The 27,030-nt window shown below is 37.2% G+C and overlaps 1 protein-coding gene and 1 pseudogene across 3 annotated transcripts in view; both read right to left on the bottom strand.

Moving 5' to 3' along the window:
* Positions 1-27,030, bottom strand: part of LUZP2 (leucine zipper protein 2) — a 476,756-nt gene that overhangs the window by 21,465 nt on the left and 428,261 nt on the right. For all 3 annotated transcript variants that reach the window (XM_043875294.1, XM_043875276.1, XM_043875284.1), the window contains one exon: positions 24,260-24,427. In XM_043875294.1, the coding sequence (XP_043731229.1) occupies positions 24,260-24,427 (168 nt within the window). The remainder of the gene's footprint in view (positions 1-24,259; positions 24,428-27,030) is intronic.
* Positions 14,840-22,255, bottom strand: LOC122677194 (annotated as a pseudogene).

Below are 27,030 nucleotides of genomic sequence, written 5' to 3'. Positions count from 1 at the left end.
CAAAATAAAACTGTCAGAACAACGTAAGAGCTGAGATAGAAACCATTTGCTCTTGAAACCAACAGGAAGGAAAACTAACCCAGCTAGATAAGCTGTAAAAAGTAACACAGGTTCACCAGTGATGGACATTACATTTAAGAGTAGCTATTCAATATCTTCCTTAAAATATAAATATGCCCAAATTTAAAAATGTTAATGTTTGTTAATTATCTTTTCTTGTGCAAATATTGTACATTTATGAAAATGCTTCCAGATTTTGGTGGTGAGCTTTAGGTAAGAAATATGAGCAGAATAAAAGCTTTTGTCTATCTACCTATCTATTTTTGTAGGCCTTGGCTAACTTGGACGGGATATAAAAGGGGCTTCATTTACTATTAGGTTCACAAAGAGCAGGTGGGAAGAATGGGTGTGCAATTTTCCTCCTCCCTAAGTTTGCCAGAGTCTACCCTTGTGCTCATATATTTCACAGCTGGGTTGCCTGGTTTGTCAACTTCTGCGTCTGCTTACAAAAGTTATTTTAACTTGCTTCAGGAAAGAAAATTACATAAATTAATTTCTTTTAACGACTGGAGGAAATTATGCATCATTTCTTCAATGTGAGCAATAAAGCATGAAAAGTTAAATTACTTTAAATACAAAAACATAGTATTTATTTTTAGAACTAGTTGCATTAAACATAATACATGCAATCCTTAATGCAGGCGTTTGCTATCAGTGAAACAACTCTTTCTGAAAGAAATAAGCCTTACTGAGTCTGAGGAATTAACAAAGAATGGGAACTGACTTTGGGGAATTATAGTGTATTTTGGTGCTTAAAAACATGTGAATTCTGGTTCTGGATTAGCACATAAATAAATTAGGGTCTTAGACACTACATATGACTTTGGAGGGCCTGTTTTCTACTGCCATACTAAATTAGGTCAAGAACACCTAAATTGCAATATTTTTGTTGCTGTTGTTATTTGTTGTTTAGGATAGTTTTAGCGTCACAAAAAATTGGTAGGGAGGTACAGGCACTGTCCATAAAGCCCCAGTTCTCACACATGCATAGACTCTCCCATTATCAACATCATTCACCAGAGTGGTACAGATGTTACCAAGGGTGAATGTACATTAACACATCATAATCACTGAATGTCCATGGTGTATATTAATATTAGGATTCACTCTTAAACGAAATTCTATAGGTTTGGACAAATGTATAGTAACATATATCCATCATTATGCTATCATACATAGTATCTTCACTGCCCTAAAAATCCTCTGTGTTCTGCCTATTCATCCCTACCCTCCTCACCCTTGGCAACCTTTAATCTTTTAATTTTTTCCATAGTTTTTCCTTTTCTAAAATATCCATAGTTGACATCATACAGTATCTAGCCACTTCAGATAGGATTTTTTCATTTTGTAATATATATTTACAGTCTCTCAGTGTCTTTCTATGGCTTGGTAGCTCATATCTCTTTAGTGGTGATAAATATTTCATTTTCTCCATGTACCACCATCCAGTAATAGATGGATTCACTGGTGAATTCTATCCAATAATTAAAATAGTTAATTTATAGCAATTCTTTTCAAGAAAATTCCTCTCAATTTCTTCCAAGAAATAGGTGAGAACACTTCTAAATTCATTTTATGAGTCTAGCATTACCCTAATACTAAAACCAGATAAGGATACCATGAGAAAAGAAAATTATAGGCCAATATTCTTGATGAGGGATTCCCTGTTGGCTCATTGGTAAAGAATCTGCCTGCCAATATAATAACTCTTGATGAATATGGGTTCAAAAATTCTCAACAAATCTTAGCAAATCATATTCAACAATACACTAAGCAAAACAAAACAATCTAATTAAAAGATGGGCTGAAGATTTGAACAGGCTTTTTCCCAAAGAAGTCAAACAAGTGGCCAACAGGTTCATAAAAAGATGCTCAAAATCACTAATTATCAGGGAAATGCAAATCAAAAACACAATGAAATAGCACCTCACATCTGTTATCAAAAAGATAAGAAATAACAAGTGTTGGTGAAGACATAGGAAGAGGGAACTTTGTGCACTGTTGGTGGGAATGTAAAATGGTATAGCCACTATGGAAAACAATATGGTTACTTCTAACAAATTTAAAAATAGAACTGAAATATAATACAGCAATTCCACTTAAATGCATCCCCATCAACCTAAGAGTACATTGTTTGGACACACTGATAAAGAATATATGGTATATATATATGTATATAGACTATGGAATATTATTCAGCCATTAAAATAATGAAAATTTGCCATTTGGGATAATGTTATGTTGAATGGAATAAGGAGACAAAGACAAATTCTGCATGATCTCACTTAAAAAATATAAGCTCATAAACAAGCACAAACGTTTACTGTATAGCACAGGGAACTATAGTCAATATATTATAATCTGTAATGGAAAATAATTTCAAAACTAATGTTTATAACTGAATCACCTTGCTGTGTACCTTAAACACTGTACATCAACTACACTTCAATAAATAAATTAATTTGAAACAAAAAAGAATATAAGCTCACAGTTATAGAAAACAGATTGCTGTTTGCCAGAAGTAGCGTTTGGGGAGTAGTGAGTGAATTGGATGGAGGAGGACATATCTCCATTATAAAGAGGACCATAATATGAACGAAGTGATTGAAATCATCTTTTTTGTTGACTTAATTTAATTCCCAGGAGTCCTGACCAATAAACAAGATCAGGAACATTTTAAAGGCAAGAAAAATGCCTTTTTCAGCTCTGTAACGTCTCACATCAAGGCAGACTAAAGGAAGTTGTTTGATGAACAGAAAAATCATGGAACTCTTCAGATGAGGTCACATCTGCACTCTGTGAGGCTCTATCTTTTGAGTAAAGAAACTAAGACTAATGTCCTCCGAGTCACCAAAATAAAACAGGTAGAGCTAGTGATTTAACCCAACCTATCAGATGCCAATTTTATGTTCACTCAACTCCATCTTAATACTTCTCTACTAGGTGTGATAGTGGTTGACAGGATGTGTCAACCTGTGTCAACCACTTATTTAAATATTATATAAGCCCCCATTTCACCCCCGAATCACATAATTTTCTGCAGGGGTCTAGTTTCTGTATTATGAAAAGAAAGAGGATATCTATAGAGTATTCTTGACCTTAGTTAGGGTCTTGTTTTCTAAACTATGCTTTCACTTCATTAAAGCTTGCTTTTTGAACAAGTAAGTATTAATAATTGCTTTAATAACATTAAAGAAAATAATGGATGTAAAAGCTATGCTGTACTTGAAGGATATAAATACCCATATGTGTTAATTAAAGTAAACCTGCCAAACACAGCATTTTTCTACATCTTCATTAATTTTGTTCTAGTAAATATCCCTTATGATGTATTTACAGGTTATTGACAGAGCAAATCATCAGCAGGGGTGGCCCGCTTATCATCCAATCACAATCTTCCCAGAATCATTCCTTCTTGACCTTTAATTCATGGACTAAAATGAGACAAAGTGAGTAACCAGCAAAAAATGTCTGTAATGATAACTAAAAATATTTTGGGAGGAGATGAGCCAGAGTGTTAAACAAACAAGTTGCAAGGACAGTGCTTTCTCCTTGCTCTATGTCCCTCTCTGTCCTGAACGTAAGGTAATATGGTGCAGTGCCCACACACACACCCAGAGCTTAGAAATTACAAGCAGTAAAGTCTAGGGTAGGAACTGTGCATGGGTGCACAGCTAGTATCAGCCGTATTGATAATGCTCCAAACATGGTTTATGTTGGTTGGTGGACCTGTGTGTATCTGTTTTACTATTACGTACACAACTTAGGTGAACACATAAAATAATGAAATGTTATATCAGTTATGAAATATATCTATTGACAATTGTCAATAGATTGAAATTGTTGAAATATAAAATTGTTCAAATATGAAATTGTTCATACTTTGTTAATGTAAAATGGTTCAAAAAACATCACACATGGTATCATCCTATTCTGTGAAAATGTATTAAAATGAATATGTACTAAGGTTTCTGAGAGAAAGTATGAGTTCTTTGTTCCTGCTTGGTGGAATTATGAGGTTGTTTTATGCTGTTTTAAAATCTTTTGCAGTTTTCTTTTTTTTCTGAAATAGATTGTTTATAAAATAAAAAAATGCTAAAAATTATAAAATATTGTATATAAGAGCAAGATTTTAGTCAAAAGAGTTTTAAGCAATATGATGGGGAAATTGAAGCTAGAGACTTGACTTGAGACTATTCTTATAGAATCAGGTTTGACAAAAAGAGGATTTGTATCTCAGAAAAGGTAAAAAGAAGAGAGTTCTAAAACAAAATGAGGTTTGTAAGAATGAAAACTAGTATATGAACATGCTTTAATGAGAAAAAAATAGTGGAGAAATCAGTTATGTCATGTAGTTGGTAGATGTGACCTCCAGACTGAGGAGTTTAGACTTTAGCCACTAAGTAATAGAGAACTTAGATGGTATATAAACAGTAATATTTAACACCTTGATAACTGTAGACATAGTTACTCACAGGGTTTGTAACTTCAGTCTTTACCACACAATTCAGTTAAATATGTGTACATACACACACACAATTTTATATACTATAAAAATAACACCTATGGAAATTGAGAAGGAAAAGTCTTCATGGGTATTTCTAAACTTAATTTCTAAAAAAAAATGGTAATAAATTATGAAGTAAATGGAACATAAATAACTGCATACATTATTTATTCAAGATAATTATTCTAAATTAATCATGAAAAATAAATGTTTCTGAAGTTTTGAATATTAATACTGCTCTACTAAACTGAATCACTAATTATTCTACAAGTAATACATGTTTATTAATATTTCAAAATGATATATCTTTATATCAGAAGAATCATTTAACAATAATTTATTTTTTGAATAATAATCAGTAAATACACTGCTTATGCCCTGGGGTATTGTTGATAATTGAATAAATCAGGAACCTGACTGACCTCACATACATGGATGTGTGTGGCCCATATGTGTAAGGAGTATGATTTGAAAATGGGTTGGAAGAGTGCATGGATATGTTCTGATTAAAATTTGGAACAATGGGGTTAATTTAGGTGGGAGTAGATACTTACTGATTTAAAAAGTTGAAATAACTATAGAAGTAAAAAAATAGTCCTATATGCTTTTTCTTCTATTTTTTGAGGAGGTGCATGAAAATAACAGTCTATATTTATAGAGTCTTGCCATGTTTTAGAAAAATCTATGTGTGTTACATCTCTGTAACAACTATGTTACCTTTTAAGAATAAAGAAACTACAATTCAAAGTTTGAGACTTGCCCAAATTCAACAAGCCAGTAAATGATAGACTTCATTCAAATATTCAATTTTTAATCATAGTGAATCCTAATAAATGGCCACTTTAAAAATTAATTAGGAAAAGTTGATATTTTAACTCAATAAGCTTAAGTTTTTTTAACTGACATTTCTTATAAAATGCTTTCCAAATACAGCATCTCTATACTAAGGAAAAACATTAGAAAAACCATATTTACAATGCAACAGTTAATCTCCAGAGATTAAATGGTTTGCTATTACTAAACTTTAACTCATCTGAGACTTTCCTGTTAAAATTTTAAATGCATTTCCTTTCATCTCATTGTATTGGAAATACAAAGAAGCTAAAGTTTACTGTCTAGCAGTATTTCTTTAGAAACACAGAATGCCCAGATAACCTTCAACTTCTTAATCTAAACTCATTTTTGTAACTTTCTAAAAAGAACCATTAAAACAAAGTTTTTTAAACTAATGCCCACTGGTATTAAATTATATGTATTATTTTATGTAGACAGTCCACTGCTTTTATAAAATTAAGAATTCTGTAAAATCCCAAATGATTAAGGACAACTGATTTAAAGTATTTACATCCCTTCACAAATAAGCATCTTTGCCACAACCATTAAACACACTCTCTTCCTTTCTAAGTTGTATAACGTATGTCATTCATTTACTCAAAAACTACTTTTGACCATGATGTGGCCAGAATATGGCAGACAAAACATATGGAACACCCAGTCTGATGGAAGAACTGCATGTAAAATAAGTACTTCCAGGAAACTTTAATTAAATACAATTTGGATAATGATTATGAGTTAAGATTTTAGATTACTTTGAGGGAACAGCACACAGTAGGGTGAGCTGACCCATCTGGAGGGTCAGATACGTTTTCCTGAAGACTGGGAAGACCCAGAGGGATGGGATGGGGAGGGTGGCGGGAGGGGGGATCGGGATGGGGAACACATGTAAATCCATGGCTGGTTCATGTCAATGTATGGCAAAAACCACTACAATATTGTAAAGTAATTAGCCTCCAACTAATAAAAATAAATGAAACAAACAACCAAACAAAAGAAGTGGTGTTATAAACAAGACCTGAAGGATGAGCAGCGCCTGCCTCCCCAGGTGAAGAGGCCAGGGACAGGATCAGAACAGGCATGGGACTGAGGAAGAAGGACACTAACTTTAAGGATCCCAAAGAAAGCAGTTACACCTGGGAAAGGTGAAAGCAGGGAAGCATCCAGTTAGAGCGCAAGGCATAGATGTCTCAACGTCTGCCTAATTCTGCCTTCCAACTTAGATGTTCAGCTCTACTTTCAAAGTCATCCACATTACATGTAGTTACCTCTTTGTTCCCCACCGCTTTTCCTCGCAGCTTCCCTACATTCCCCTATATTGCATCCTCCAAAATGCTGACAGGGCAACTGTAATAAAAGACAAAGCTGAAACAGATAATGCTGATCTTCCTCTGTTGGCTCCCTTGTATGTTCAGGTTACGTGAAAATTCCTGGGTCTGGAAACAGACGTGCCTACAAAACCTGCTCTTTAACCTCTTTCTTTAGTTGCCCAGTTTCCCTCTCCCTCTGTCCCTCTCCTTCTGAGTATGTGTTTCTCTACATTTCTTGTCTTTCTATTTCTTCTCAAAAGTGTATGTGAGAAATACACCCACCCACACACACGTGGGTTCACAGAAAGTGTTTTCATGTCTTCCATTATTCATAATAGTTCTTCTCGTGGCTCTGTCTCTCTGCCATGGTTATTTCTTCCACTCTCCCCCAAATCGTTTTCCTTATACATTCCCACTTATTTTTGAAAATGTAATTTGAATATAATCTGCACTACAGAATATTCCAGAAATCTGTCCTGTCTGCGCTTTTGTGGTATTATTTACAAAAATCCATGACCCAATCTAAGCATAAAAACACACCAGACAGATCCACAGAGAGACAGTCTATAAAATATCTCATCACTAGTCCTCAAAAGTGTCAAGATCATGGAAATATAAGGAATGAAACATTGTCAAACAAGAGACTGAGACATGATGAGAGAATGCAGTGAGGTTCCCTGAACTGGATCCTGAAACAGAAAAAAAAAAAACAAACACCAAAAACAACAGCTGGAAAACCTGGTGAAACCCAAGTTAGGTCTGTAGTTTCGTAATGGTATTATACTATTGCCAGTTTCTTAGTTTTGATAACTATGTCATGGCTATGTAAGATGTTAACATTAAAGGATGTAAAGGAAATATATGAACGCTCTGTACTGTCTTAATGTTTTTCTAATTCTTAAGTCATTTCAAAAGAAAAAAATATTAATGAGGATAATAAGTCTTTCTTTTAGAGAATTGTGAGTATTAAATAAGTTCATATGGGTATAGCACAACTCAATAAAAATGCCAGCTACTATTAGTATAATTACTAGTAACATTAATTGCTAAAATTGTCATGACAAATATACATTAATTTCATAATAAAATAATTAACATATTAGTATAAATGGTTATTGTTGGGTGACCTTATGTCTATGAACACATAAGTATGACAACATTTTGGCTACCATACATAGGTTCAAAATATGAGTTTATCTCTTAAATCACAAGCAAATGGCAAAAAGTGACAAAAAGATAAAAGTAGGAAGTCAGGCAGTCTTAGTGAAATTTTTCACATATTTTAATGTTGAAAGTTAAAATATTTTAATCTACTCTGTGCCAATGAAATATTAAGCATATGGAGAAGCTAGAGGAGGTCTCTTTTTAACATCATGGAAAGTGAGAGTGTTCATTGCTGTCGTATCTGACTCTGCAAACCCATGGACTGTAGCCCACCAAGCTCCTCTGTCCAAGGGATTCTCCAGGCAAGAATGCTGAAGTGGGTTGCCATTTCCTTCTCCAGGGGATCTTCCCAACCCAGGAATCGAACCCGGGTCTCCTGTATTGCAGGCAGATTCTTTACCAACTGAGCCGTGAAGTAAAAGCTTAATGAGACTAATGCCATGTTTCTGATTGTCTCAGTGCTAAGCAATGCAGTTTGAGATTCTACTGGGCCACTGCTGGGGTTCAGCAGCATCAGCAGGAATGATGAGGAGGAAGTGAGGACCAACAATTCAGGGAGAGCGCAACACCTTCCTAATTGTGAAGAGTGTCTCTAGACAAGGGTCCAGTATTTATAATGTCAAATGGGTGTGACAGTTTCAGGCATAGTTGGGCAACTGTGTGGGGAGGTTGTCAGCTGCTGCTGCTGCTACGTCGCTTCAGTTGTGTCCGACTCTGTGCGACCCCATAGATGGCAGCCCACCAGGCTCCCCTGTCCCTGAGATTCTCCAGGAAAGAACACTGGAGTGGGTTGCCATTTCCTTCTCCAGTGAATGAAAATGAAAAGTGAAAGTGAAGTCACTCAGTCGTGTCCGACTCTTTGCGATCCCATGGACCGCAGCCTACCAGGCTCCTCCGTCCATGGGATTTTCCAGGCAAGAGTACTGGAGTGGGGTGCCATCGCCTTCTCCGGAGGTTGGCAGGGATGGATTTATATCAGTCAGGTGAAACAGCATTACTGGCAGCAGGTAGTGAAAGCACCATTATCATTACACTATCTTATTCAGTCACAGATTCAAGGAGATGTAGGGAGTAGGAGGATATTGTTTTTTGTCCATTGAAAGACCTGGGAAACATCACTTGGGATTTCTTAAGTGCTCAGCAAAGCAGGTTGGCATTCATGGAAGAATTCTGATTCTAGTATTAATGGGAAACTGAATCCCTAATCTATGAAAGTAAGATGAATTCCAGTTTTAGAAACGGTTACTTTTGTAGAAAGAGAGTAGGAAATTCTGTGCCTGTGTCTTTTTAAAAGCAACCAGCAAACATCCCTGTTATCTACATCCTTCGATACTAAGGTGCCACCGGTTATGATATGGAGGGTTCTCCAATACATGTTTTAACTGCCTCAGGAATGATTCTGGAACAGATTACAGCCTGGTAGTAAATTTAGCCTTAGAGAATGACAGTGGCAAAATTAAAGGCTCACAGGGATTCAATGAATTCACTAGCCATATTCTGTATTTTAATCAAGGTCTGGACAATAAGATTTTTTATTAAAAAAAAAACTGTTTTGTAAAAAAAAAAAACAAACTTTGTTGGTATGTGTCAGATAACTTAAATACAGCTGTTGTATCATCATCCATGAAAAGGACAGTCATAGGCATCCATGACTTTTATGTTCTGGTTTAAAATAAAATTAGAATATTTTACAAACTATTGGAAACTAAATGGCCAGAACCTCCTGCTTACTTTTCCATTGACACTACGGAAGTAGTGTTAAACGGGATAATTAACATAAGTAGGAGAAAGTACTAAGGTAAAGCTGTTCCTGTCATGGATACTGAAATTCACAATGTACTCATGATGAAATATGAAAAACACATATGTCTAATATGAAAATTTATAGCCACTGCTGTCATGAAAATGAATATGTTTACTCTCCATGATAGAATTATTTTATGGACATGAACAGCCTTAGAGACAGCTATGATTGCTCATGGACACATTGTGATCTGGCTAATGTGGGATCGTTCTCCTTGCCAAATTCCTCATTTATTAATTTATTCATTTGTTTGTTCATCCATCTAACATTTGCTGTTAGTCACAGTATATTGTGATAAGCATGGCTTCCCCGATGGCTCAAGTGGTAAAGAGTCCGCCTACCAGGTAGGAGACACAGTAGACGCAGATTTGATCCGTGGTTTGGGAAGATCCTCTGGCAGGGGAAATGGCAACCTACTCCAGTATTCTTGCCTGGAAAATCCCATGGACAGAGGAGCCTGGTGGGCTATAGTCCATGGGGTCACGAAGAGTCGGACACAACTGAGCACGCATGTGCACAATATTTTGTGATGAGCATTAGAGGAACTCTAATAATGAAGATATGCCCCAGCCCCCCACCCTCTAGGAGTCTGCTGTTCTGAATTAAACCATCAGCCATGATGTGACATTAAGTGGCATTATCGGTAAATTTCCAAAAGCATCAATGATTTTAATTTTTTTATATAATGGAAATATCAGCTCAGTTGATAATCTCTTGCCTACCGTAAGAAGCTAACACTAACTGACTACTTGTGTGTGCTGTACATCCATTATCATATATCCTATAATGGGTCAGTATCCAAAATCACTGGGTTGGCCAGAAAGTTTGTTTGGGTTTTTCCTGAAAGCTGTTACAGAAAAACTTGAATGAACTTTTATATAAAGAACTCAAACAAGTCAACAGCAAGAAAACCCAATAAACTGAATAAAAAATGTTCAGAGATTCTAAACAGATGTTTCTCCAAAGATGACATACAGATGGTCAACAGGCAAATGAGAAGCTGTTCATCATAACTATAAGGGAAATGCAAATCAAAACCACAATAAGATAGCACCTCACAAGTATTAGAGAGGCTCTTATTCCAAAAAAAAGTTTAAAAACACTTAACTTGTAGAGATATATAGATATACACACCCCTAAATTCGTCACAGCATTATTAATTTACAATAACCGAGATGTGGTAACTACTTAACTTTGACTGAGTGCTGAAGAAGTAATGCTTTCAAATTGTGGTGCTGGAGAAGACTCCTGAGAGTCCCCTGGACTGCAAGACCAAACCAGTCAATCCTAAAGAATATCAACCCTGAATATTCATTGGAAGGACTGATGCTAAAGCCCCAATATTTTGGCCACCTGATGTGAAGAGCTGACTCCTTGGAAAAGACCCTGATGCTGGGAAAGATTGAAGGCAAAAGGAAAAGGGGCGGAAGAGGATGAGATGGTTGGATATCATTATCGACTCAATGGACATGAATTTGAGCAAACTCTGGGAAATAGTGAAGGACAGGGAAGCCTGGCTTGGTGCAGTCCACGGAGTTGCAAAGAGTCGGAGGTGACTTAGCAACTGAACAACAATAATACAGTGCAATTTTATTTGAACACAAAATAATAAAATCTTGCCATTGAAAACAACATGGATGGACCTTGAGGACAATACACTAAGTGAAATTAAGTCAGACAAAGACAAATACCAATTACCATATGATCTCTCTCATATTTGAAGTCCGCAAATCTTCTTAAAAAATGAAACCTAACACACTTGCAGATACAGAAAGCAGATTGGTGGTTGCCAGTGGAAGACCGTGGGGTTTGAAGACTGGACGTTAACTGCATGGTAACAAATGGTAACTAGACTTACTGTGTTGATCATTTTGTAGTGTGTACACTACACACAGGGCTTCCCAGGTAGCTCCAGTGGTAAAGAATCTGCCTGCCAATGCATCCCTAGGTCAGGAAGATCCCCTGGAGTAAGAAATGGTAACCCAGTCCAGTATTCTCGGGCAGAGGAGACTGGTGGGCTACAGTCCACGGGGCTGAAAAGAGCTGGACGTGACTGAGCATGAGCAGGAGCAAACCTGAAACTCATATAATGTTATTGGCGAATTCTGCCTCAATTAACTAAAAATAAACCAAAAAAATCTCAGTTGTCTATGACCCAGCTTTGAGATTTGTCTTCCTCTCTTACAACATCAGAATACTGTCAGTACCACTTAATGTTTTTCTTGATTTTAACTGAGAAAACTTGTGTAAAGCCGTCAGCAGCAAGTCAGTCATCCAGAGTGCTCTATACATTTTGTGTTATGATAACATAAGAAACACTGCATATTTAAACATCTATTGTTTTTGTTAGCATATCTTTAAGATTCTAAGTAACACACATTTTTGAGCGGGCAGTTTGTTGCACTAGACTTGGCATAAGAAAACTGGATTTTAGTTGAAGTTCCTTTTTAAGTAAAATGGTTATAGTAAGATGTGCTCTATTTATTGTGATGATCGAATATAACACCTTGGAATAGCCATAAAGAACTATGCAAGTTAAAATTGTATTATTATTACTATTGAACAACTGGAACCATAGTTGGAATCCATGCAATAGCCTTCTAAAGCGAAAAGTTTGCTCTTGGAGTATAATTGATGTGAATAACTTCCTAGTTACGTAGCTGCAGACACTTCAGAAATATTCTTACTTTCACAAAGAGATCAAAGACGGCCACATATGCCAAAGGAAAGTCTAATACCAGCACTCTAGGGAACTCAAAAACACTGTGTATGCTTTCTTAAAATCCTGACTATCAATGCATTTTATATAGTGATGAAAAGCAAGGATGCTGCTTCTAATTTTCTTTGAAACATTTAAATTTAATTCACAATGGATCAAAATGATAAATAATTTTCTTGTCTTTTCCCAGTGCTGGCACAAAAACGTATAGTAACTTTCAGCGAATATCAAGATGTTATGTTTCCTATTGCTTTTGTAAATTCTTTTGTGGGGATTCTTTTGATGAACATTGAAATTAACATTGAAATTATTTTCTCATTGTCAAACTCCACGTAGAACTGTGTGATGGACACTTCGGTAGAGAAGGATGGAAAATAATATCTTATTAGGCCAAATAAGCTTGAAAATAATAATATATAGCTTATCCTTACAACAACCTTTTGAAGAAAATGGTACTATTATTCCCATATCACTAGGAGCGAATTGGTTTAAAAGTTGCATGTTACACAGCTGAGGAGTGGCAGAGCAGAAATTCACATCCAGACAATTTGGCTTTAATATCTATGCTCTTAAACACTAGATACACTACATGCCAGGTTTTATGCTATAAATTTAGCCTTTTAATTAATTAGGCTCATTGTTCTATATTGCTAGTTCTATTTCACAAAAAGAATAACCACAGTCTTTGGTTCAGTTTCCAGCATTTTACAAATAACTGGCTAAATCCAGGATTTACAATTGGTCTGTTGAATTCCAAATTCTGTGCTCTCACACACATGATTGTTGGCACTGGGTATCTGATGTTTAGTCACAGATGCCAACACAGGTTTCCGGGACAGTAATGTTAAAGAGAGAAGCCTGCAAATTCAGGGCAGCCACCTAATGGAACTTGCTAATGCCTGAAAAGGACCATTGGGAAGTAGTATAAGGCCTACTAAGGATCAACTTTTCATTGGAAAACTGTAGGCCATGGGGTGTATTATTCTTTTTGAACTCCTGTCCACCTACATAAAAATTCATCCACACCTTCATCTTTTCCAACTTATCTCCCTTCTCAGAAGCTGGTATGTCTCTACTCCTCTCCACGCCCAACTCTTCACCTTGTGATCATATTCATTTTCCTTAATGCTGCCTCTGAATTTTAAATCCTTATTACATATCTCAAACTTTGTCTTCATTATCTTTTTTGCATTATTCACTCTTTATCTTACTAAAAATGTACATAATCTCCTGCCATCCTACTAAGTCCCCCAAAGATTTGTCCCCTCTCTTCTTCTCAGTTAATTTCCTTAGCATAATCATCTAGTCTTCCCACCTTCACTTCTTTACATTTTCCTTAAAATTTTATGTCCTTGGCATTTGTCAAATTCATTCCCTGTTCCTCTCCTGCTGCTGCTCTCTTATTGCTCTTATCAAGAATATTATCCTCCCAATAATTTTGTTTCTATTATCATATCCTCCTAATCTTTCTATGTTACTTACTGGAATTATCTTCTTAAAACTATAATCTCATCAGGTTCCCCTTGTTAAAAAACTTTCAGTAGGTTCCCAGTTACTGCAAGATATTCAAACGAATGAATTACACCAGAGAGAATATACTGTCAATAAAATGATCACAGGAAGCTGATTAAGGGCTTCTCTGGTGGCTCAGTGGTAAAGAATCTGCCTGCCAATGCACTGAATTTGATCCCTGAGTCAGGAAGATCCTTGGGAGAAACAAATGGCAACCCACTCCAGTATTCTTGCCTGGAAAATTCCATGGACAGAGGAGCCTGGTGGGCTACAGTCCATGTGGTTGCAAAGAGTTGGATACAATGGAGCCACAAAAGAGCAAACAACAACCAAATTGATTAAATTCCATATAGATGTCCTTTGCTTTTGCAAGCGCTATAAGGAAATCTCTGTGGTTTTTTTTGGTTTTTGTTTTTAGGATTAAGATTTTACTGCATCTAAAGAGACAAAAGAAAGGTTCGATGAGAATTTCTAGTTTTAAAGAAAAAATCTCTTGTATTGATAATCAATGGACAGGAGGTTAAGGGCTGTCTTACTTATGAACAGCCAACTGGTGATGAGAAGCAACACATCTTTAAAATAACTGTATCTTTGAAGATACCATGAAAGTCAATACTATCTGATGAGCATCCAAGAAATTTTAATGAAAATACAGGACAAGAAAATGGAACAAGTCATCCAGTGGTTCTCCCACCACCTCTGCTGTGTAATAACACAGCCGCTGAGGCAGTTTGAGGAGGGGCAGTGGCCCTGCCGCCCAGGTCATGAAGGTTCAGGGGTGTCCAGGCCCGGGGCACACGGCAGGAGCCGTCATCACCAGGATGCCCAAGAGGAAGGTCTGATCTGTCAGGGGGAGTTGTGATCAAGCATCACAAGAGGAGAGTGATGATGGTGTCATTTAACCTTCTACCACAAAAGTGTAAATAAAGTCAAAAAGGCGTCCAGAGAGGATGAATCTTCACTAAAAAACAAACCAAAAAAAGATGCAAAGAAAAGGATAAAGAGCCTCAAGTGAATAACCATGATAATAAAGAAGATTGAGCTGTGGAAAACAGAGAAACTAAAAAGGAGAGTCCAGTCTCTGATGAAGTAGGTAGAAAGAGGCCAAGTCTGATTAATATCGTGTGGGGCTTCCCAGGGAGTTCACTGGGTAAAGAATACACCTGTAATTCCGGAGATGCAGGAGACCTGGGTTTGATTCCTGGGTCTGGAAGATCCCATGGAGGAGGGCACGGCAAAGCACTACAGTATTCTTGCCTGGAGAATCCCATGGATAAGAGGAGTCTGGCAGGCTACAGTCCATATAGTCACCAAGATTTGGACACAACTAAAGCGACCAAGTCCACATGTACTTACCACATCTAGTCACTAGTTCCCGTCTCCCTTCTAAGTACAATCCAAGTGAACATTTTCATCAATTATTTTGTAAATACAGCCTTTTTTATTTTAGTAGCTCTAGAAACATTCTTAAGGAGGAGGCACTCTCACCTCATCACATTTTTTTTTTTTTCCTTAGTGTAAATGCTTCATTTTTAAGAGGTTGACTCATTTGCTGGTTGCCATTGGTGATGGTTTTTTTGTTTTGGTACAACCAGAAAAGAGCAACATGTTAAATATGGGAGGTTTTGATAGTCTTGAGTGTTAAATATTCATAGGTAGGGCAGTAGCTTTTATATCCTATAACTTAGCATACTAAATGACAATTTGTAGTTACAGTTGTGCATTGACTATGCCTTGAACATTTACATTACTTCTGTTCTCATCTTTTTTTAGCATAGTGGTTTCCTACAGAAATCACTCTTTGATCGTGGCTCCTCTTGTCAGAATGACATGTTCTCTATAACATCTTTGGTGGCAGTAGTCTAATTTCCCCAGTAACTTTGTTATTGTGTTGTGAAAGATTGAAAATTTGAACCAGTAGTGTATATGATATTAAACTAGTTAATTAGTTAACTGTTAACTAGTGAGACTTATGATGTAATAGTTTATCAAAATTTGAAGATATTGGTACTTGATATACTCTTAAGAAAAATTTGCTTCCAAATGTCAGGCTGGAAAGTCACTGGAATAACTGTTGAAAAGAAATTATAACTACATGCCTTTTAAAACTTCAGTTCATACATTAAGAAATGTGTACAACCAATAAAGTCTCAATTATAAAAGAAAAGAAAGAAAAATGCAAACTGGTGGTCATTCTTTACATAAAAGATATTTAGTAGCATTTTCTCTGAATATCAGTATGCTTTTCTAGACTTATGTATATTAACATTTCTATCAAAAATGTCTCGTTCCTTTTTTAATTTCAGAAGGATTAAATGAATTATATCCTCATGGAGCTAACATGTCTTTAAAATAAATTCATAGAGATATCCAAATAATCAATTTCTCTATGTAATATTTTATTACAGCATATATATACCAAGGATGAAGAATAAATGAGAATTTGGTTTCAGATCATTTCAGGGTACAGATATGCACACCAGTAATAAAAAGAAAGCATTAAAGGGCCTTTGTTGTTTCTATTTTTATCTTTACCACATTAAACAATTCTTTGGCCACCTGATGCGAACAGCTGACTCACTGGAAAAGACGCTGATGCTGGGAAAGATTGAGGGCAGGAGAAGGGGACGACGGAGGATGAGATGGCTGGATAGCATCACTGACTCAATGGACATGGGTTTGGGTGGACTCTGGGAGTTGGTGATGATGAGGGAGGCCTGGCATGCTGTGGTTCATGGGTTTGCAAAGAGTCAGACACGACTGAGCGACTGAACTGAACTGATATTAAACATAAATCATAATTTATAGTTAGCTTAAAATATTTATGTGCTTATGTAATATATATATTCATACAGTAACATGTAAAACAATATATAATTTAAACTTAAACTTAATTTCCTTGCCACAAATATGCCACATCTACTGGGAAGTAATTAGAAAAGCAATTATGATCTCCTAAGACCAAAAATGAAACCCAAACAAAATTCCTTAGATGTAATGTTATATTTTATGCAAATATTTTAGATTCATGTTTTCATTTTTATTCTCACAATAACCCTGGGCATACAAAGATATAAAACATATTTCTGTATGTTTATGCATACATATTTATGCATGGAAAGAACATGAACAGCTGGTTGGTATTACAGATAACTAAATGGTTAGCTAAGGACAGAGAGCTGGTAGAAAAACAGGTCTGTCTAAAACTGAAAACCTTTGGGCTAGTTGGGAAATCTCTTCCAGAAGCAGGAAAGTGGGGGGAAAGGACAAGCTTACCGCTGCATTGTGTTGTTTAGTCTTTAAATCGTGCCTGACTCTTTGTGACCCCAAGGACTGTAGCCTGCCAAGCTCCTCTGTCCATGAGATTTTCTAGGCAAGAATACTGGAGTAGGTTGCCATTTCCTCCTCTGGGGATCGAACCCGTTTCTCCTGCATTGGCAGGTGGATTCTTTACAAGTGAGCTACCTGGGAGAGTCTTTTCCTATTCCTACAGTAAAGATTTTAATACCTCCCAACCTTGGCTGTAAACATGAATAATCTGGGAGCTTTGAATAATCTCCAAAACTACCCTGCGTGTCTACTGGAGTACAATAGAATTGAAAATATTGGCATCAGGTGTGAGCAAAGCTCCCAGTGATTAAAAAAATGCAGATTGAGACCCTTTGGTCTGTGGTAATTCCAGGTGCACTTCTTTGAGAGTTCTTAGAAATTACTTTGCAACAGATTTTTGGAAGGAAAAAAAAAACAGGGAAAACAAATCCACCTTGCTTTAAACCTCTAGGCACCAAGCAGAATGCAGTTTTCACTTGGATGCCTTTAAGCTCCTGAATAGGGCCACTGTTGCCTGTTGCCCTAAAATGACTTTGGCATTTCTACCAAAGTGGAAAAAAAATTAACAAATCATCCTTGTCCAATTAAGTTGATGCCACAGCTGTAACCTTTACCAATGTCAACTGCAGCTAAAGTTGACTTTGAATTGCATGGAAAGAAAAACAAAGATAGATGATGGTGACTCCCTGGGATGGAAATGAAATAATGAGCTTTCATAACATAATTTAATCATTTTTTTTATCTACACTACTTTTCTGAATTGCTTCTCACTTCTGCTGTCTTTTGATATTTTCCTTTCTTTATGACATTTACTATTGTGATCACTGACATTAAATGTATTGTGAGGATTCATCCATACTTTTTTTTTATAAACCAGACTTTATTTTATTGCTACATTTTCCCCACACACAATAGGGTACATTTGCTTCTGCCTACCTTTTCTATTAATATAATACTGGCATGGTTTAGAGTTGTTTAAAAAACAAAAAGCAAATCTGGATTGATCCTCTCTTTATAAAATAGTTGATTTTTTTAATACTGCAACAATTCAGCCACTCCAAACACACAGCTTCCAAGAGGCAAAAAATCAGGTGTCAGAAACTATGGCTTAAAAATATGCAGGCAGCAGGCACTGTACCTGTGCGTTTAATATACCTGAAGTCTACTGCTACTCCAAACCAGCTACACTAACAGCAATTCTTGGAGCATCTAGATAGAATCTTAATCCTGACGGCAATATGTGGTTGTTATAGAGTCTAACAGGATACCTGGGTTATGCCTTTGGCCAACCAAGTGAGAAAAGTATGCAAAGACCACATCTAACCACAGCAGGTCTTCAAGCTTACTATCCTGTCACAGTTTATAAAGGTGAGGAACTAATTATTGGGAGCTGTGCAGTCAAAATGGTCCGAGAACAAATATACTCCTACAGTGCATAAGATCAAGTCGGCCATCTTGTGGATCCTTGATTGTCCCTGGATGTGATCTCAAACGCTTGAAAGGGACACTTCAAGTATGCTGGGAGATAGTTATCAGAATGTTTGGGTATCTTTGTTCCTGAATGTCAAGTGACAGGGCTCACCTCCATGCTATCCCTTGTAATAAGCACAGAGGGCGACTCCTTAGAGATGGCTTATTATAGCCCCTGAGCCTCGGAGAGTTCAAGGGGTGGGTAGGCTCAGGACCATCCAGGGCTGAGTAGAAAACTCTATAAGCCAACCTGACAGCCCTGTCTTATCCTGGTTCTGAGAACATTTCAGTTAGGCTCCAAGTCTGCTTTGCTCCAACTCTGTGGTGACAGACATTTGAACTCACTGGGTCTGAAGTTAGAGATATCCACTAACCCACAGTTTTCGATCAGTGGCATAGAAGAGCTGAACTTGGTTGGCCGTGCACTGTGCCTCAGCATCACTCAGAAATGTGGAATCCATTTCTGCTGTCATTAGCACTATACCATTTTCTTCCTTAAGTTCAGGGTAGTGATATAAAATCAGCTAACTGGCCGCAGCTTCCCCTGGGATCTGAATATTTATCAGGGCAGTGAAGTGGAGTTCAGTACCTGTCCATTGCCGGACTAAAAACTCATAACCTTCCCTTCTTGGTTGACCACACAGAAATGTTGGACAGGACTAAGCCCGGTTCCAAATCAAACTTTTCTTTAGGAATAACTGCGTAGACTGTTATCTTTTGCGGCAAAATACTGCTGCCAAATCTGTTTTATTTCTTTGCCAGTTTTGTCTTTCACCATCTCAGTGTTGAAGATTGAGCTGAGAGTCTTGTCCTTACTGAATCCTCGGCTCACAGGCAGTTTCCCCAGTGTCTTCTGCTCCACACATGTGATAAAAGTCCCCTTGCTTGATGCCCCACTGGCTGCTTGCTAAACTCACTGCGCTTCTCTAGTCACGACTCAAAAGCAGCGGGGTCAGACCTGCACAAGTGCTGGATCTTTTTGCAGTAGCGGTCGTAGAAGGGGTTGGTCTCAAACACCTTCCCAACCCCGCTGCCTTGGCGCCCCTGGCGGGCCTGCCCGAGCTGCAGCGCACCCGGAACACGGCGCGGCTGATGGGAGCCCCCGCCCAGGGCGGGTAGATATATATATATAGTAGATATAATGGTCATCTGAGTTAAATTCAACCATTCCAGTTCATTTTGGTTCGCTGATTCCTAAAATGTTCAGTCTTGCCATTTCCTGTTTGACCACTTCCAATTTGCTTTGAATCATGGACCTGACATTCCAGGTTCCTATGCAATATTGCTCTTTACAGCATCGGACTTTAGCTCCATCACCAGTCACATTCACAACTGGTGGTCTTTTTGCTTTTGTGCCATCTCTCCATTCTTTTTGGAGTTATTTCTCCACGGATTTCCAGTAGCATATTGGGCACCTACCAACCTGGGGAGTTCACCTTTCAATATCCTATCTTTTTGTCTGTTCATACTGTTCACAGGGTTCTCAATGCAAGAATACTGAAGTGGTTTGCCATTCCCTTCTCCAGTGGACCACATTTTGTCAGAATGCTCCACCATGACCCATCTATCTTGGGTGGCCCTACATGGCATGGCTCCTAGTTTCAGAGTTAGACAAGGCTGATGGGGGAGATTGACCAAGGGGGATACTGGGTCTTGTTCTGATGGGCGGGGCCATGCTTAGTAAATCTTTAACTCAATTTTCTGTTGATGGGCAGAACTGTGTTCCCTCCCTTTGTTTGACCTGAGGCCAAACTATAGTGGAGATAATGAAGATAATGGTGACCTCCTTCAAAAGGTCCCGTGCCCACATTGCTGCTCTCAGTGCCCCCGACCATGCAGCAGGCCACTGCCGACCCACACCTCCTCTGGAGACTCCTGGACACTCACAGGCAAGTCTGGGTCGGTCTCTTGTTGCACTAGTCAAAGCTATGGTTTTTCCAGTAGTCATGCACGGATGTAATAATTGGACTATAAAGAAAGCTGAACACTGAAGAATTGATGCTTTTGAACTGTGGTGTTGGATGAGACTCTTGAGAGCCCCTTGAACTGCAAGGAGATCCAACCAGTCAATCCTAACAGAAATCAGTCCTGATTATTCATTGGAAGGACTGATGCTGAAGCTGAAACTCCCAATACTTTGGCCACCTGATGCGAATCGCTGACTCATTGGAAAAGACTTTAATGCTGGGAAAGATTGAAGCAGGAGAAGGGGACGACAAAGGATGAGGTGGTTGGATGGCATCACTGACTTGATGGACATGAGTTTGAGTAAGCTCCGGGAGTTGGTGATGGACAGGGAAGCCTAGCGTGCTGCAGCCCATGGGGTTGCAAAGGGTTGGACACGACTGAGCGACTGAACTGAATTGATATCATGTGTATCAAGGAAATTAAGAAAAATTATGATATGTAATGCTCATGTCACAACAGAGACCTGAGATAGGCACCGAGGAAACAGAGGCACAGAGAGGCCAAGTGATGTGACGGTCTCCAGCTCCCTCTTGGGCACATATCACTGAGACTATAATCAGCCAACTCCAAAGACAGTAGGTTTGAGGTCCTCATTTAAAAGTTACATTTTGAAGCTGTGGTACATATACACCATGGAATATTACTCAGCTGTCAAAAAGAATTCATTTGAATCAGTCCTAATGAGATGGATGAAACTGGAGCCCATTATACAGAGTGAAGTAAGCCAGAAAGATAAAGAACATTACAGCATACTAACACATATATATGGAATTTAGAAAGATGGTAATGATAACCCTATATGCAAAACAGAAAAAGAGACACAGAAATACAGAACAGACTTTTGAACTCTGTGGGAGAATGTGAGGGTGGGATGTTTCAAAAGAACAGCATGTATACTATCTATGGTGAAACAGATCACCAGCCCAGGTGGGATGCATGAGACAAGTGCTCGGGCCTGGTGCACTGGGAAGACCCAGAGGAGTCGGGTGAAGAGGGAGGTGGGAGGGGGGATCGGGATGGGGAATAAGTGTAAATCTATGGCTGATTCATATCAATGTATGACAAAACCCACTGAAATGTTGTGAAGTAATTAGCCTCCAACTAATAAAAAAATTAAAAAAAAAAAAATAAATAAAAGTTACATTTTGGATAAAAATTGTTCCATGACTGAAAAGTTTATATCTCTTACATATACCGCATATCACGTTTTATTATTCAGGATTTTTCAAATATTATCTGTGAGGTGCCTGCACAGAGATTCAAGTCCCAAGAATACATTGGGCTTCCCCAAAGACTCAGCAGGTAAAGAATCTGCCTGCAATACAGCAGACACAGGAGATGTGGGTTCAGTTCCTGGGTCTGGAAGATCCCCTGGAGGAGGGCATGGCAACCCACTCAGTACTGCTGCCTGGAGAATCCCATGGACTGAGGAGCTTGGCAGGCTACAGTCCAGTGGGTCACAAAGACTTGGACATGACTGAGTGACTAAGAAGCGAAAGGCCAAGAGATACACATCTGAATGTGGAGTTCCAAAGAATGGAGCTTCTCAAGTGAACAAAGCGCACACACAAGTACATAAAATACAGCTGCCACCGTATTTGAAAAGATAAATAATACAAGCAAACGAGAAATGCCAGAGGGGCTTTTAGTGCTGATTTGTAAAACAGAATGCTGTATGGTGTATCAACTTAGATTTATTGAACTTTATCTTAAATAATTAGATATGTTATTTTTTTTTTTTTAAAAATAAGCATTCTCTAAACTACATGCATCTAAATGCTTCCTATGTTTTCCTGTGATAAACCTAGAGAAATAATAATATATATGTATTATTTATTTCAGTGACAGGATACAGGACAGTAATTTCTTCCATATATTCAGGGTCATAAAGAGCCCAGTTTTAATAATGAGCCTAGTAAATATACTTTAAGACAAGTAAATATACTTGGAGACAAGTGTCATGTGCCCATAAAATCACAAAGCTGCTTTGCCCAAAGTCACTGAACTTCATATCGTTGAATCTTTGTTTCTCCCTTAAACTAACCTGAAGTGGAGGGATATGTGGCTTTCTGATAGGTGGCAGAGATTGTGTAAGGTAGCTGTACACTTAACCAATAATCTGTTTCAATAAATTTACCAGGAATCTTTTTAAAACATAAAAATATATTATTCTGCACTGTTCTTCCCTGAGTCTGGCTGAATTAAAAAAAAAAAAAAACACTGTTTTCAAAGGAGGATCAGAGAGATGTAAAGGTGAAAAATATTGGCCTAAATTTTTTGAGATCCTTCATTACATAATAAAAACAAAGAAGATAATATAAAATGGAAATACTTATTTCAAATGATTTTGACAGAAAAAGAAGGTTACACAGATTAATATGTTTTTGAGAAATCAACCAGTTACAGGAGAAAAACAGAACAGTAGATTTATTCTGTTTTACTTAATTTTGACTCTTCATCCTGAAAATAGCATTTCCCTCATCTACAGACTGGCCACATCCCCAAATGTAATGAATTGGTAGGTATTTGTAACAGTGGTCCTCAAGGTTTTTTGTCCACCTTCCTCTAGCCCACCACGGATTTGCTTTAGAAGTTGGACTCCTCTCTATAGCATTTATTTCAACAGCAAGTGATCTTGAGGCAAGTGATAAAAGAATTGCACCTTCAAGTATACTGCCTGAAACTAAACTCCTTTCTTTAATAATGATTTCAGATTGTCAATATTTATTTAAAAGTAGAGCTTGCAAACTGAAGATTCTGATGATTGAAACAAAAGTGGAACTGAAACGCCCTCTTTGTCCTGTATAAAGTAGAATGATGGCAGGGATTTGCTTAAGTAGTTGTTGTTTAAATTGCTAAGTCGCATCAAACTCTTTTGCAACCCCATAGACTGTAGTCTACCAGGCTCCTCTGTCCATGGGATTTTCCAGGCAAGCATACTGGAGTGGGTTTCTATTTTCTATTTCCTTCTCCAGGGGATCGTCCTAACCCAGGGATGGAACTTATGTCTCCTGCATTGACAGGTGGATTCTTTACTGCCAAGCCACAGGGAAGCCCTCCTAATCCCCTAGGGAGCTCTTAAAAACTAATGATGACTGGAGCCAAACCAGGAAGAATTTGTCTGAGGTGTGTCCCAAGTAGTAAGACTTTTTTTTTTTTTTTAAATAACTATCCCAAGTGATTCTAATGTATAGTCACAGTGTTGAGAACTACAGACTTAATTTCTGAAAATCCACTTTTGTAAGGATGGTGGTTATACCCTAGAAGAAAGTATTTTCCATAATAAACTCCTGGTGTAAATTGGAATATAATACAAGATATTTTCTTATAATGTTATAAAATAATGATGATAATAATAATTCTGCCTAAGAAACACCCTGTTCTCTTATAAAGAAAATTTGTTTTCCAACATTCTCCAAGTGACTATGAAAACTTTACAAACTGGTTTACTATCTCCCATTTACTTCCTGATTTTTCAATGAATTTGCTCTCTTACCTGGATTCACTTTGATGATAATACAGATCAAAGTCAAGAAAGTACCTTATTTGATTTTAGATTTCAAAGCACAAATAAAGTGTACCTTGGCTGTTGTGCTTATATATGCAGTCCTAGAGTCAGTTATCATGGTTGGGACTGATATCTGAGTTCCATACGGCCTGAAGGGATTCAAATGGGGAAGCTGCTGATCACGGAAAACAGTTGAGAGGCAGAGTTGTACAGTCTCTTTCATTGCTTTCAGCTGTGATTCCTATAAAAACAAGAGAGATCACAATTTTTACATGTGGTTCGGTCATCATTCACCTGATTAGATTCTCCCTTTCCTCCTAGCGTATACCCATTCCCCAAACACATATTAGTTTTAATACATAATTGCCCAACATAAATTCCATGATAACATGCCATGGAATGCACACTCAGTCTGTTTTTTAGGAACTAATGTGTTTCACGATATATTTTGATCACTGAAATTCAGAGACATAGCTTACATTTTTTTCCCCTTGACTTGACATGATTTCAATCATGATACCTTGCTGGCAAGGAAATATACTCTAGAGTCACTCTAAATGGATCCTTTTAGCATCTGCCATCTTTCTTTTATCATAAACCTCCTTTATTACAAATCAGTCCTCTTGTGATGTAGGCTTTTCTGTATTTCTCAAATCAGCCTGTATCTTTACTCAATTAATGACAAAACTCTTATTTCCTTGGGTCCTGTTAAGTAGTAGGAGTTATTCAGATGTGATTGTAAGTGATAATCAAACATATGTGAAACTGGCATTATTATTTATGTTTTACTATGAATGCAACAAAATTTCAGGTTCTAGACTGTTTTCTTCTTTTTAAATTTTTATTTTATATTGGAATATATTTTGGTTTACAATGTTGTGTTACTTTTAGGTATACAACAAAGTGATTCAGTTATACGTATACCCCTTCATTTTCAAATTCTTTTCCCAAATAGGTTATTACAGTATATTGAGTAGAATTCTCAGTGCTATATAGTAGGGCCTTAGTAGTTATCTTATTCATATAACAGCAGTGTGTATATGCTCATTTCAAAGTCCTAGTTTACTCCACCTTTCCCCTTAGGTAACCATAATTTTCTAAGCCTGTGAGTCTATTTCTATTTTTTAAATAAGTTTATTTGTATCATTCTTATATTCCACAAGTTGTATCATATGATATTTGTATCCCTCTGTCTGATTTCCTTCACTTAGCATGATAATCTCGAGGTCCATCCATGTTGCTGCAAAGGGCATTATTTCACTTTTTTTTATGGCCTAGTAGTATTTTGCTGTATATATGTACCACATCTTCTTTATCCATTCCTTTATCAATGGACATTTAGGATGATTCCATGTCTTGGCTATTATAAGCAGTGCTGCAATGAACACTAGGGTGCATGCACCTTTTTGAATTATGGTTTTCTCAGGATATATGCCTAGGAGTGGGATTGCTGGATCATATGGTAGTTCTATGTTTAGTTTTTAAGGAAACTCCATATTGTTCTCCACAGTGTTTGTACCAATTTACAGTCCCACTAACAGTGTAGGAGGGTTCCTTTCTCTCCACACCCATTCCAGCATTTATTGCAGAACTACTTTTTCTTTAGGTTTATATATTTCAAGGTAGACTGAACTATACAGAGACAACCATCTCCAACTGCCATCCAACCTCCAGATCCCACAGCTAAAAATATTTTAAATTGCTTATATGGTTTTAAAATGATGTAAAGTTGAGTACCAATGACAAAGTCGTCACCAGGTACCAAAATGAAGAGAGACACATAACCTTGAGGAAATCTCATGGTAACACAGGGGTAACTGGGGGAGAGCATATAGGCCCTAGTAAGACAATAACATACATATATCCACTTCAAGATATGAAATGTGGCCTCTGGGGCAAGAGAGAAGAAGAAAAGAGAATAGTTGCTGGAGTCATATCCCTGGACGAACTGGCACAATTGGCATTTACCCTTTTTGTGTAGCTCCATGTTTGCATCAATGGATCCAATGGATCCAATGGATGAATGAAGCAGAAAAGTCTGTTGTCTTCTCCTGTCACAGCAGTATACTCCCAACAAAACTCCTGCCTTTTGTATATGATGTCAGGAATACATCTACGGATAGCATCCCCTCCTACCTATTGTCTCCTGTACAGCCTCTGTGGTCAATTTCTTGAGAGTGACTATGGCTTTGATTTTTCCCAATGTTCTCTGTGTTTCCTACTAACATGTGGTATAAGATTTATCTTTAAGATGAGAGTGTATATTGCTAGAATAGCAATTTAAGAAATCTTTCTTTTTGGTCATATCATGAGATTTTAAAAAAAGGCAACAGTAAGAGCAGCAGCTGGAAATATATAAGAAACAGGACATACATGTATTTCCTTCACATTAACCTTGCCCTGTCACAGTTCATAAAAATCTGATAAGAACAAAATAAAGTCTGATAAGAAATAGGATGGAGGGGCTTTGTTAACTGCACAGTAGGGAGTTAAGTTGAATAATAAACTTATACTCAAAATGGTCCCTTTTATTTGCTTGCCTGAGTAGCTAGATGCTTGCTATGGCTGATTATGTTTGTTTTCTTTATATAATTTATCACTAATTTTAATTTATTACTATATATATGTAAAAGTTGTCTGTTCAGAACTGTATAGCTAGCACCTAACATAATCCATGACACATGAGAAAGGACACACAAAATTTTTTTTTTAATAAATACTTAGTTGAAAATGTTATTTCTTTTTTGTCAGGGAAAGAAGCTATCTCAATAAAAAGAAATGAAGTAATGATTCAGATTACTCTTCCTATTGAGTCTTTGTTATAATCTTGGATGGTCCTAACCT

The sequence above is a fragment of the Cervus elaphus genome, chromosome 2, assembly GCF_910594005.1.
Source record: "Cervus elaphus chromosome 2, mCerEla1.1, whole genome shotgun sequence".
In the NCBI taxonomy this organism is placed as follows: Eukaryota; Metazoa; Chordata; class Mammalia; order Artiodactyla; family Cervidae; genus Cervus; species Cervus elaphus.
This window is presented reverse-complemented; position numbering and strand designations above follow the sequence as displayed.